At 33.3% G+C, this 14,730-nt stretch overlaps 1 protein-coding gene across 2 annotated transcripts in view; it reads right to left on the bottom strand.

Annotated features, from left to right (window-relative positions):
* The window catches only part of Arl13b (ARF like GTPase 13B), a 61,450-nt gene that overhangs the window by 38,390 nt on the left and 8,330 nt on the right, over positions 1 to 14,730 (bottom strand). For both annotated transcript variants that reach the window (XM_026405274.1, XM_026405275.1), the window contains exons 2-3: positions 10,733 to 10,803; positions 7,621 to 7,870 (exon numbers count right to left, since the gene is read on the bottom strand). In XM_026405274.1, the coding sequence (XP_026261059.1) occupies positions 7,621 to 7,870; positions 10,733 to 10,803 (321 nt within the window). The remainder of the gene's footprint in view (positions 1 to 7,620; positions 7,871 to 10,732; positions 10,804 to 14,730) is intronic.

The raw sequence follows: 14,730 nt of genomic DNA, 5'->3' as shown, positions 1-14,730 counted from the left end.
GCTTGCCAAAATGCCAACCAACCTGTTAACTGCAAGACCCCTGCCACACTGAGAAGCAAGCACCTAACCAAGACTTCTCCTACTGAAACCTTATCCCTTCCTTGCTTGTACTACCCCCTTTAAGAAAGAATCGGAGCCATTTTTCAGTTGTTCACTTCCAGCTCCTATCATGACTGGAAAACCCATCAGATGCTCCTCTTTCTATCTAATTTCTGGCTTTATCTTTATTTCTGATCATTTCAGACTTTTATTGTACCAGACAGCTCACACCTTCTGACAAGAAATCTACTCTGTTGGGGTGTGATCACCCTATTATACTATACTAATAAAAAAGCCAATCAAAGGAGAAACCAAGTCAAGTTGAAAATCAAAATTAAACCAAAATGACCATGAATACAAATCATACCTCAATAATAACCAATTGCTAATGTCCTAAACTCATCAATCAAAAGACAAACTGGAAGACTGGATTTTAAAAAAGACCCAACAAAATGCTGCCTTCAAGAGACTCATCTCATAGGAAAAGACATCCACAGACAGAAGGTGAAAGGTTAGGAAAAAAACATACCACTCACATGGACTGCATAAACAAGCAGGGGTTTCCATCCTCATATCAGATAAAGTGAACTTCAAGCCAAAGTTAATCAAAAGGGATAAAGAAGGATGTTTCATACTGTTTAAAGGAATCATATATCAATAAGACATAACAATCATAAATATATATGCCCCAAACAATGGCTTATCTACATTCATCAAACAAACTCTTCTCAATTTCAAGAATCAAATACACTACAACACAATACTGGGTGACTTTAACACATTTTCTCACCATTGGATAGATCTTCCAAACAAAAGCTAAACAAAGAAACTACAGAAATCAATAATAAAATCAATAACTTAGACTTAACAGACATATGTAGAATATTTCATCCATCAATGAGCAAATATACTTTTTCAGCAACACATGGATCCTTCTCTAAAACAGACCATATATTATGCCACAAAGCAACTCTTAGCAAATTAAAAAAAAAAAAAAATAGAGATATTACCCTGCATTCTATGAGATCATAATCTGATAGGATGAAATTAGAAATCAATGATAAAATAAAAAATAGAAGCTACTCCAATACCTGGAGTATGAAATGAAATAATAAACTATTGAATGAACAATGGACAGCAGAAGACATAAGGGAGGAGATAAAAAAATTCTTAGAAGTAAATGAGAATACCAATAAAACATATCAAAATCTCTGGGACACTGTGAAGGCAATACTAACAGGAAAGTTCATTGCATTGAGCTCATTCATACATCTCAAAGAAAAAGAACAAATCAACACCAAAAACAGTAGAAGACAGGAAATAATTAAAATCAGAGCAGACATCAATGAAATTAAAACAAAAAAAATTGAAAAAAATCTTAAACTGAAAAGTTAGTTCTTTGAAAAATTAAATAAAATTGACAAACCCTTCACCATGTTAATGAAGAGAAGGAGAGAGAAAACTCAAATTACTAAAATTTGTGATGAAAAAGGAAATGTCACAATGGTCACTATTGAAATACAAAAAATAATTAGAAACTATTTTGAAAATTTATATTCCAATAAAATAGAAAATCTTGAAGACACAGACATGTCTAGAGACATGATCTATCCAAACTGAATCAGGAAGACATACATAATTTAAACAGGTCAGTTTCACACAATGAAATAAAAGATGCCTTCAAAAGCTTACCAACTAAGAAAAACCCAGGACCAGATGAATTCTCAGCTGAGTTCTACAAGACCTTCAAAGAAGAATTAATACCAATATTCCTCAAATTACTCCATGAAAACAAAAGGAAGGAACCCTCCAAACTCATTCTATGAGGCTAGTATCACTCTGATAACAAAACCTGACAAAGACACATCAAGAGGCAAAAATTGAATAAAATTCTGGCGAATCACACACAAAAACATATTAAAAAGATACTGTACCATGATTGAGTGGGGCTCATTCAAGGGATGCAAGGTTAGTTCAACATATAGAAATCAACAAACATAATTCATCATATAAACAGACTTAAAGATAAGAACCATATGATCATCTCAATAGATGCAGAAAGGGCCTTTGACAAAATACAGCACCTCTTCATGTTCAAAACACTAGAAAACTAGGGATAATAGAAACATACTTTAACATTGTAAAAGCTATCTATGTTAAGCCCAAAGCAAACATCATTCCAAATGGAGAAAAATGGAAAGCATTTCCTCTAAAATTGGGACAAGACAGGGATGCCCTCTATCACCACTTTATTCAACAACATAGTCCTTGAAACCTTAGCCAGAGCAACTAGAAAAAAGAAATTAAAGGGATACGCATAGGAAAAGAAAACTCAAAACTATTACTCTTTGCAGACGACATGATTCTATACTTAGAGGATCAAAAAAAATTCAACCAGAAAACTTCTAGATGTAATAAATGAATTCAGCAAAGTAGCAGGATATAAAATCAATACCCATAAATCAAATGCATTTCTATATATCAGTGATAAATCCCATGAAAGAGAAATTTGAAAAACTACACCATTCACAATAGCCTAAAAAAAAAAAAAAAAGGTGAAAAGACCTCGACAATGAAAACTACAGAATACTAAAGAAAGAAATTTTAGATGAAAAAATCCCCCTTGTTCTTAGATAGGCAAAATTATTATTGTCAAAATAATTTTTAATTGGAATTGCTTTAAATTTAAAGCAATTCCAATTAAAAGACCAATGATGTTCCTCATAGAAACAGAAAAGGCAATCATGAAATTCATTTGGAAAAATAAGAAACCCAGAATAGCTAAAGCAATCCTTAGCAAGAAGAATAAAGCAGAAGGCATCACAATGCCAGAACTGAACCTATACTACAGAGTTACAGTAATAAAAACGGCATAGTATTGGCACCAAAATAGACCTGTAGACCAATGGTACAGAATAGATGACAGAGACAAACCCACATAAATACAGTTATCTAACACTAGACAAAAGTGCCAAAAACATACATTAAAGAAAAAATTGTCTTTCAACAAATGGTACTGGAAAAACTGGAAATCTACATGTAGCAAAAATGAAATTAAATTTCTATCTCTCACCCTGCACAAGACTCAACTCAAAGTGGATCAAGGGCCTAGGAATTAGACCAAAGACCTTGCACTTAATAGAAAAAAAAGTAGGCCCAAATCTTCATCATGTTGGCTAAGACCTGACTTCCTTAACAAGACTCCTAAAGTGCAAGAAATTAAGTCAAGAATCAATAAATGGGATGGATTCAAACTAAAAAGCTTTTTCTCAGCAAAGGAAACAATCAGTAATGTGAAGACAGAGACTACAGAATGGGAGAAAATCTTCATCACACATCCATCAGATAAGAGCACTAATCTCCAGGATATACAAAGAACTCAAAAAACTTAACACCAAAAAACCACAAATAACCCAATCAATAAATGTGCTAAGGAACTGAGCAGCCAAAATAAGATATAAAATCTATCAACAAATATATGAAAAACTGTTCAACTTCTCTGGCAATTAAAGAAGTGCAAATAAAAACTAAGATTTCATCTCACTCCAGTCAGAATGGTAATTATCAAGAATACAAGCAACTGTAAGTGTTGGTGAGGATGCGGGGGAAAAGGTACACTCATTTACTACTGGTGGGATTGCAAATTGGTGTAACCACTACGGAAAGAAGTATGGAGATTCCTTAGAAAACTTGGAATGAAACCACCATTTGATCCAGCTATCCCACTCCTCAGTCTATGCTCAAAGGACTTAAAATCAACATACTACAGTGATGCAGCCACATCAATGTTTATAGCAGCTCAATTCACAATAGCTAAACTATGGAACCAACCTAGATGCCCTTCAATAGATGAATGGAAAAAGAAACTCTGGTATATAAACAAAATGAAATATTACTCAGCCTTAAAGAAGAATATAATTACGGTATTTGCAGGCAAATGGATGGAACCGGAGAGTATCATGATAAGCGAAGGAAGTCAATCAGACCAAATGTTTTCTGTGATAAGAGGATACTGATCCATAATAGGGAGGAGGGGCAAGGAAAGAATGGAGAAACATTGGATTGAGCAAAGGGGAGAGAGGACAGGGAAAGGGGTATGGGGTTGGAAGATGGTGGAATGAAATGGACATTATTACCCTATGTAAGTGTATGATTGTATGAATGGTGTGACTGCATTGTGTACAACCAGAGAAATGAAAAATTCTACTCCATTTGTATACAATGAGTTGAAGTGCATATTCTGCTGTCTAGGATAACTAATTAGAACAGCAACAAACAAACAAACAAACAAACAAACAAAAACGCCTACAGATAATATCAGAGTGAATGGGAAAAGCCAGAATCATTTCCTCTAAGACCAGAAACAAAACAAGGATGTCCACTTTCATCAACCTTATACAAGATGGTATTGAAGGTTTTGGCCAAAGCAATTTGGCAAAAGAAAGAAATTAACGACACTCAAATTTAAAAAGGAAGAAGTTAAATTATCCCTGTTAGAAAATTACATGATTTAAAACCTTAAGACTCTACCAAAAAACTGCTAGAATTGATAAATAAATCCAGTAAAGGTTGGGTGCAGTGGCGCATGACTGTAATCCCAGTGCCTCACGAAGCCGAGACACAAGGATGGCAAGTTCAAAACTAGCCTCAAGTAATAGCGAGGCTCTAAGCAACTCAGTGAGACCCTGTATCTAAATAAAATACAAAACAGGGCTGGGGATGTGGCTCAGTGGTTGAGTGCCCCTGAGTTCAATCCCTAGTACCAAAAAAAAAAAAAAAAAAAGAGCAATGGACTTAAAAAAAAAATCAGTAAGGTTCAAGACACAAAATGAACATAAAAAAATCTGTAGCTTTACTATATACATCAAAAAGAAAACTGTTGAGAAAGAAGAAAGGAATCCATTCACATTAGCTTAAAAATAAATAAATGAACTATTTAGGAATAGATACAATCAAGACAGTGATTGATCCTTACAATGAAAATGTCAAAACAGTCATGAAATAAACTCAGCAGGACACAAAAAAACTGAAAGACATCCCATGCTTATGCATTATAAGAATTCATATTGTTAAAATGTCCATACTATGCAAAGTGATTTATGGATTTTATGAAATTCCTATTAAAATACCATTGATATTCTTTCACAGATATTGAGGAAAAACTCCCTAAAATTTTTATAGAAACACAAAAGACCCCAAAGAGCCAAAGCAATCCTGAGCAAAAATAACAAAGCTGGAGGGCATTACCACACTTGACTTCAAAACATTAGTTCAAAGATTTAGTAACTAGAACAGCATGATACTGGCACAAAAACAAACACATAGACAAAAGGAATAGAATACTGAATTCAGAAATAAACCTATGTTATTTTAGTCAGTTTTTTCACTATTGTGACCAAAGAACCTGACAAAAACAATTTTAGAGAAGAAAAAATTTATCTGTGGACTCAGAGTTTCAAAGGTCTCAATCCATAGACAGCCAGCTCCATTCTTTAGAGATCAAAATGAGAAAACATCATGGCAGAAGAGTGTGGCAAAGGAAAGTGGCTGAATACATCATATCAGGAAGCAGAGAGGTAGAGAGACTCCACTTGCCAGATATAAAACATATACTCCAAAGGCATCTTCAGTGACTTACCTCCTCCAGCTAATAGGACTGAATGTTCACACCACAAACACAAATCTTGGAATAACAATGTCAATTACCCTGATCTGAATCAAAGTACACATTATATACAAATATTGAAATATCCCACTGTACCCCACAAACATGTACAATTTCTATATGTCAATTAAAATTAAAATACATTTTGGGGAAAAAAAACTCCTCTGAAAAAAGTTGGTAAAATAATAAGACATATTATATTTCATAAACATACTACTGATCCATAATTAATCCTCATATCTTTTCAAGTTCTCACTGACTATAAAATTATAATGATGAAGTAATCATCCGAGTTGTGTACTTTTTTCTTGTACTCAGGAAATACCCTGGCTGAAAGAGAAGACAGAACTGAAAGCAGATATTTTACTTATAGTTATCTAATTACTCAGAAATCACTCCAGTCACTTAATAATTGCAAGCTCCTGCCCTGGTGCTTTTCCACAGAAATCTGTAAGACTGTCTCCATCACCTTAAGTGTAATATTCCTATGATAATCTTAATTATAAGGGCAAAATGCCCTTGTTGTCACCACCACTATAGGCATCCTGATCTTCCTTCACTTACTTCATTGTTTCAATATAATGTATCACTTAATGTGACAGAATTTGTTAATTTTATTTATTACTATACTCACTAAAACATAAGCATCAGAGGTCAGACATGTAGTTTCACTGTTTTTGTTCCCAAACAAATTCCCCTCACCAGAACAGTGCCTGGCACAGAATAGATACTCAATAAATAACTTGATGAATTAATATGTACGTGCATGAATAAATGTACAAAAGAACAAAAGAAAAATAAATGACTATAAAGTATAAACATATAACTATTTTTTGAATGATCAACAGTCATTACTATCTTTTTTTTAATAGTCATTAATATCATTGACTTTAGAAATCACTGATTCTCTGCTTAAACACTGTAGAGACCAATTCAACCTAACTTTACATATATATCTTTAATAAAGAGTTTTACTTCAGATTCAGTATTGATTATATAAACCACATACCTTCCCTAATTAGTTAAATCCATAAAAACTTTAAAGTATAAGCTTAACAATAAATGATACAATTAGATTTTTAACGTTTGTAATCAAAGCTTCCAAACTGCCTTACTTAAAAAAATCTTCATTCTCCTGAGGAACAATGAGAACTAAGACTTTTTCATTTATCCATATGATAAGTTGATTTTTTTTAACCCTTAATAATGGATCACAAGAATGAGGGAAAAGAAATAAGAAGGCAAGGACAATATTTAGTGAGCTTCAAATTAAAGAGAAATTTAAACTAAGGAACTTTCACTTTACTACCTACCAAAGGTATAGCACCATCTGGTGTTTACCACACATAAATGCTATGACTACAAAAGATGTTTGTCACTTTGTTCTTAAAAAATGTTCAGGCAGTGGGACAAAATGATATAACTGTATGACTAAGATGGTAATGACACAGATCATATTTGTAAGATGGAAAAATAAGAAATAAATATTACAAAATCAAAGTGGCATTAGAAAAATAAACCATTTAAATAATTTGCAAACAAGAATCTTCTCAAAAAAAAACACAAGGACAATGGCAAAATATGTTATTAAAAGAGAAAAAAATTTAAATTATTCTAGAATCTTGTTAACAGACAATTTCAAACTGTAAATTTGATAGAAAGAAAATTGTCAACTAAAACATGAGTTTACATTTGAATACCCAGGAGATCTAATTATAAGAATTGTTCCATAACACAATCTTAATTCTTTATCTCTATTTTATAAGAAGGCCTCAATAATTAGTAATTCTCAGTTAATTACATACATTTTATTGTACTAGGGCACAACTATTTTAGTTAATATAATACTTTGTAACAGATAACTTCTCTATTGGTTAAGGCCACCGCCCCTAATTTACAATGACACTGTTACTTACACCAATACAGGCTTTCCAGATATCCTAGGATGTCTTAACACTTCTGACATTGTCTCTTTTGTCTCTTCCATTCTCTCTTCATCACTGGAATCCACAACGAATATTACCCCATAGGATTCAGCATAGTAATTCTTCCAAATTCCCCGAATTCTTTTGCCACCTCCCAAGTCAAAGATGGTGACTTCAAACTTTCCTTGTCTAAGGTCAATTTTAGAAAATCCAACAGTAGGAGCTACATCTTCAGGGTGTTCTGTTTAAAATGACACAAAAGGAACAATCTTTAGACTTTAAATAACATTAACTCTAGTATTTTAATGTCATTTAAATACTAAATGGAATATTTACTACTTGTTTATGCAACAGACACTACATCTAAACATAGTGGTTTGGTAAGAGGCTAATACAAATATATATAATACAAAATATCCAAGTATATTTTTTATTCCATGCAGATAGAAATTTCTGTATTTTTTAAGCTGCTATAATCCCAGCACCTAATAGGTATTCAGTAAGTATATGTTAAATGAATGAATAAATTCTTGTCGTTAATGCTATTTCCTCTCCAACTTAAAAACAATAAGTGTCAAACTTTCAATGCCATAGTCAACCCTAGGGATAAATTCTGTGGAGTTAAAAAGAAAATGATAAGCATTTAAAGAATAAAATCGTTTAGAAGAATCAAAATATAGGAGAAACTACAAAAAAAAACAACCTCTTTTAAACTAGATAAGTTAGAGCTACAACTAAGTAAAATTTTTGATAACAGCTTGCAAACAAAATAAAGAGACTACATTATTTCTACAGGTATATGTACTAGATGCTCCAAATAATGTATAATTGAAGGTTTTCTGTTTTTAGGGGAAGCGCTTCTGTATATGACAGCAAAAAAAAAAAAAGTCTAGGGTGCACATGATTATATCAGTCAATGAGTGGTAATGACAGAAAAGGATTAACAAGAGATCTCTGAAGGTCATTAAAAAAAAATTCACAGGTGAGATGGGAATTAGACCTAAAAATTAGGTAGGCAGAAGCATAATGTAAGCAAGGGAAATGAGAATCAAGAAAACAGCCACAAACTGAAGCTAATCCTTAAGACTGTAAATGAAGACTGAAGCCAGACTGAAGAGGGGGTCCAAAGTCAGAGAACAGAGAATCAATGAAGGTATTTGGAAAACTATTAAAGGTGACTGAAGAAATGCTTTATTAAAATTCACTGGGCTGGAGATGTGGCTCAGCGGTAGCGCGCTCGCCTGGCATGCGTGCGGCCCGGGTTCGATCCTCAGCACCACATACCAACAAAGATGTTGTGTCCGCCGAGAACTAAAAAATAAATATTAAAAAAAATTCTCTCTCTCTCTCTCTCCTCTCTCACTCTCTCTTTAAAAAAAAAAATTCATTTTGCAAAAATCTCTACAATGAAAATGAATGACAGATACTTTTCAGAAAGGTATCAACAAAAAAACAAAAGGAATGGAAAAGATATAACCCTTAAAAGATTAGTAGAACCTGCTCTTTAAAGAAATAGGTTCAAGTTTCATGTTTGTCTCTTCCATTCCCTCTACATCACTAAATCTACTATAACTGCTACTCTAGAACTTTGTGTAGCACGGTATGATTAAAACAGTAGCAAAAACTACATGAGGCTCTTAAAATTAATTAAAATAAAATAAAATTAAAAAATTGTTTTCTCAGTTGTACAAGCTATATTTCAAGTGCTCAAAAACTACACGGATTTTTCAGGTCCACCCTACTGGACAGAGTAAATACAGACCATTCGCACCACTGCAGAAAATAATACTGACCAACCTTAGTTTAGAGAGTAAGATTCCCACATTGAGCAAAACATAAGAAGATAAATGTAAAAGGCACTTTCTGGGCTTAGGTATAACTGAGAAACACATCTCCACTGCATGACTTTCTTTTAACAAGTACCTCTGCACAGTTCACACAGTTCCTGAGAAAGTTAATAGAGATATTTAAAGTCACATTTTTGCTATATCTTCATTTTCTAGAAAAAGCAAGATTAGACCTAATATAAGCAGCCTGATTTTCAAGAAACAGTATCACAGTACATCATTAAAAATATGGAGCTAGTATTGGCCAGAACTGGTTTTCATAGACAAAATAAGCAAATAAGCAGTTTTTTTTTTTTTTTTTTTTTTTTTTTGGTGGTGCTGGGGATGGAACCAAGGGCTTTGTGCATATGAGGCGAAGGAACACTCTACCATCTGAGCTATATCCCCAGCCCTAGGCAGTTGTCTTTGAAAATGAATTAAGTCAAGTCAGAGGAAATCACAAATGAAAACAAATCCACTACTGTGGAGCAGAGATAGGAAACTAATGTGTATTGAATGTCTATTCAATAACAGAAATTTTCTAGGAATCATAGTACAAAGATCAATAAAAATATGGTTGATATCCTCACAGAATACTGAATGCCAAGAGAGAGACAGAATATTACTGAAGATAACAGAATTTTTATGTTCTATGAAAAAGACTTAGGATAGTGTGAGGGAATTCAAGAAGGGAGGGGTGAATTATAGTCTAGAAAGGCTTCAGAGAAGTGAAATGTGAGTGAAGTCATAAAGCTACATAATTCTAACAGAGGGAGAACAACATTCTAGGCAGAGGGAGCAATGTAAGCACAGATAAAATGACAGCAATATTCCCAAACAACTGATACATTTTACATTGAAAAATAGCATCAAGAAATGCAGAGGTATGCTAACTACATTTTTACTTCTATGTCACCTAGCTATATGACCAAATTCTGACCAAGAACATACATGTAGAAAATGGATATTGTCTCTACAAGGGTATGTCATTGTTTTTTGCATTTACCCCCCTTATGTTTTAGAACACAGACACCAACCTCCTAGCTAAAAAGAGACCTCCAGGAGCCTCTGTTTCTCTGCATCTATTGAAATCTGAACCCTAACATTAGGCTGGTACTAACAAGCTAGAACCCAGTCATGAAAGTCTCAAGTATATTAAGAATATAAAGTAACTGAGTGCATACTATATAAACCCAATTATTATGTGATAAAGCAATTTAGCATAAATATGTAAATTCAGGATAATTTATTAGATTTTGGAATAATTTTCAGCTTACCTCCTTGGATTCCTTTTGCTGTTGCTGTTTTGCCAGCATTATCAAGTCCCACCATCACAAGAGTCACCTTTCTTAAAAGAAGAAAAGTTTAAAATCACTTTCTTTGTTAACTTAGTATTAGGAAAACAAAGTGAAGAAATAAATGCAGCTTCATTTACTCAAGCAGCATTTAAGAAGCATCTACAAAATACAAGACTAATTTGTTGAATGGTAGGAGAGATGATAAATAAAATGTAAATTTAAATTCAAAAGTCAAATAAAGTACAAAGTATCATCCTTTTGTTCTCTAAGCAAATAAAATTGTGCAATAGATAACCTAAGAGCTAAAGAAGAAAAAAGGGAAAGAAAACATAAAGGAAGTTAAGGATACACAGACTAACCCTAAATTGCCTATCACAGCTAAAGACTTAATTTTCTAGTTAAATGAATTCCAGGGATTATTACAAATCTGCTTATCTTATGAAAGTACATAAGAAAAGAATTCTTGCTAGGTTGTAGGCTCAACTTTGTTTCTAGATATGTGGTACCTTACAAATTTAAGTCTTAAATGCAGTACAATAATATGGTTATTAACTTAATTGCTAAAATATTTTGAAAGTCTTCCCAGAACATAAAGTTTAAAACATTTCTGATGATATAAACTCCAGAGTTAAAAACAAACCAGCAAACAACAATGCAACAACAAATTCAATCTACCTCAACTTTAAAACTGAAGACAGGTGCGTTAAATAATTTGTCAAAGGTTACACAATTCATCAGTTACAGAATCTGAATGAACCAAATTCACCTAACTTTTAGGACCTTCTTAAGCCCGAGAAAGGTTACAAAGGAACAAACTGATTACACTGGTCTTATTAACTTGGTGATTCCATCCATCAATTAAAACTTATGTTTGTTCCAGACTGAATATTTCTACAATGTAAAAGGTGAGACAGTGCATTATCACCATGGATATGGGAATTAAAATTGCTCTGGGGATACAGAGACAAAGACAAAGGTTAACACAGTTGCCAAGTTAGGACCATAGGGAAATGCTACATTTTTACAGGATAAATACAAGTATACTCTGTTCTCACTGGCAATTATCCCAAGGAGAGTAAAAACAGAACTCAGATGGCAGTAAAGAGTGTTTTCTAATTTTTCTAGGCATTGTTTTCTTGGATGTGGACTTTTTTTCTTCTCAAATTCTAGATGTATTCAAATGATCACATAAAAAGAGAAGGACAAAGTAAAAAGATATGAGGCTGACCAGGAATTGATCACTTACTAAGGTAGAAAAACTCAAGTCTTACAAAAACCAAATTTGTTATCTACTAGATAATCACTGACAACTCCTATTCACCAAATACAAATTTTGTTAAGTACTAAGGGAAATCTGCTAATTAAAGCAACTACTACCAAAACAAAACACAAACACACACAAAACTTCTTCTTTATTAAACTTACATTTTAGAGGCAAGGGAAAAAAAGAATGATAAAGTAAATACATCAAGAATATGTGATAGAGTATGTTAGAAAGTTATGTTCATTGGAATAAAGAATAGAGTAGAGAGCAAGATAACGGGGACCACCAGTGGGGTAGGAAGTGGGGGCAGCTATATAGGGAGATCAAGACAGGTCTCACACAGAAGGTGAAATATGAGCAAGAACTTGAAGTAGGGACTTAGTTACACATGTACCTGAGGGAAAAGAGAGAACAGATGGTGTAATATAAAGGTCAGGACATGTGATAACATCCAAGTATCCACAAGGAGGCCACTGTAGTGAAACCAAGTGAGGTAAAGTTAGACTAGAAGGAAAAGAGATCAGACACACCTCAGATAACTTTTATAGGCCACAGTAAGGACTTTGACTTTTACTATGAAGAAATGAATTTATTCTGCATGTTCACTTCCTTTGTTATCCAGAAACCTTAATCTTATCTAAATATTTCAACATCACATACTCACAACAGGGAATAGCAGAATGTCTACTCTTGAATCAGTGTAAGAATAAGGTAAATCTCAATAAGTAGCATTCAGAGTCCATTACCCAACAAGCTGATGGTGAGGCCAGTGGGAATGCCAAAGAGAATTTAGCAGATACTGAACTTATGGAGATGAGGTAGTATGTAAGGTACATATACCTGTATCCCTGTGGAAATTTCACCTGCATTATCAACTTTTCCAACTATGAATTTGCTTTCTAAGGAAGGTAGGAAATATTTAGAACGTAATTTTATTATTTTGTTTGAAGAACTAAATTATTAATTGAACTATTAATAAATATCAAGAATGAGATAAAAGTACAAAAACATTTCCTAAACACAATATAGTGAATGGCTATCCAGAAAAGATGAATATTGTAGCATTTTGCAACTAGGAATATAGCTCAGGGATGTCACACATACATAGGAGGGAGAAGAGCCAGGGGAAAAAGAAGAATGAAACTTCAAGAATCTTTAAAGTAAACATGAAGAGCATGCTGGGCACAGTGAGTGACGCACATCTGTAATCTCAGCGGCTCAGAAGGCTGAGGCAGGAAAATCTCAAGTTCAAAGCCAGCCTCAGCAATGGTGAGGCACTAAGCAACTCAGTGAGACCATGTCTCTAAATAAAATACAAACAGGGCTGGGGATGTGGCTCAGTGGTCAAGTGCCCCCGAATTCAATCTTGAGTTTAATCCCCATCCTCCCCACAAAAAACATGAAGAGTATAATCAGGAAAAAAAGAAAGAAAGAAATAATGAGGAGACCAAATGGCATCACTGGGGAAAGTTTCCAACAGGGTTAAGATATAAATAATTTCAAACACTGTGAAATTTTATAAAATAAAATAAATACCTTAAATGAAGTAGCTCAGAATTAAGTGCTCTGTTTTTCTCAACCCTGCAATAAGCAAAGCTTTGAATTTTTATTGCATTTGATATTTCAAAACTATTTTATTCTATCATGTTAAAGTTACTCAAGGTTTCAGTATAAATAAGAAGTAGTCCATAACAGTTTCCATGGAAAGTTTAAATACAAACTTTTGTAAAAATAATTACTATTATTCCAAAAGTAACTTGAGCCGTTTTGTTTTTCCTAAAATTTACTCTCTCTCTCTATATATATATATATACACACACATATATATACATACACTAAATCAGGTAGCCAGGTAATCTGCCTTATTCAGCAAGGCATCCTGGAATGCCCCCACATTTAGGCCTACTACAATCATAATTTAGTTTCTACATCTAACAAAAAGATTACCTTTAACTAAAGTCATGAATTGCATGTTTTTAATAAAACCTAACACCCTGTTTATACAAATCTGACAATGGAATTTTTTCTGCTTAAAATTACAGAATTCAGCTCAGCAGTCTCCTCCTGCTGCTCCCCAGCAGGCCTATAATGACTAACATTCCTCAGCCCTTCACAACCATCACACACAACTTTTCACAGTCTCTTCCACCAGAAGTTTCTTTTATTAAAAAATACAACATAAATATATTTTCTGATCCCCCACTTGTTGAGTAAATATTATATAAAATTAAAGTATATAATTTAAAATTGAGAAAGCACTGTAATTAATTAGATTTTTATAACTTCACATCAAAATAACAGTTCAATGTGATAATGTAATTAAAATCATGTATCTTTATCACATTGGCTACAGTTTTCTGAAATAGCTTACAAGCACATGGATTCAAGATAATAACAAACAGAGGGGCTGGGGATGTGGCTCAAGCGGTAGCGCGCTCGCCTGGCATGCGTGCGGCCCGGTTCGATCCTCAGCACCACATACAAACATAGATGTTGTGTCCGCCGAAAATATATATTGAAAAATTCTCTCTCTCTCTCTAACTCTCGCTCTTTAAAAAAAAAAAAAAAGATAATAACAAACAGAAAAATTCTTAAAACTGAAATAATTCTTAGGGAGATGAAAAGTTCTGTTTTATAATATTTTAGCTATTTGCCTTACCAAGCAAAGACTTCTATACTTGAGGGGCTAATATTTGATGTTGTTCAAGTCTAC

This window comes from Urocitellus parryii, chromosome 2 (genome assembly GCF_045843805.1).
Source record: "Urocitellus parryii isolate mUroPar1 chromosome 2, mUroPar1.hap1, whole genome shotgun sequence".
Classification (NCBI taxonomy): domain Eukaryota; kingdom Metazoa; phylum Chordata; class Mammalia; order Rodentia; family Sciuridae; genus Urocitellus; species Urocitellus parryii.
This window is presented reverse-complemented; position numbering and strand designations above follow the sequence as displayed.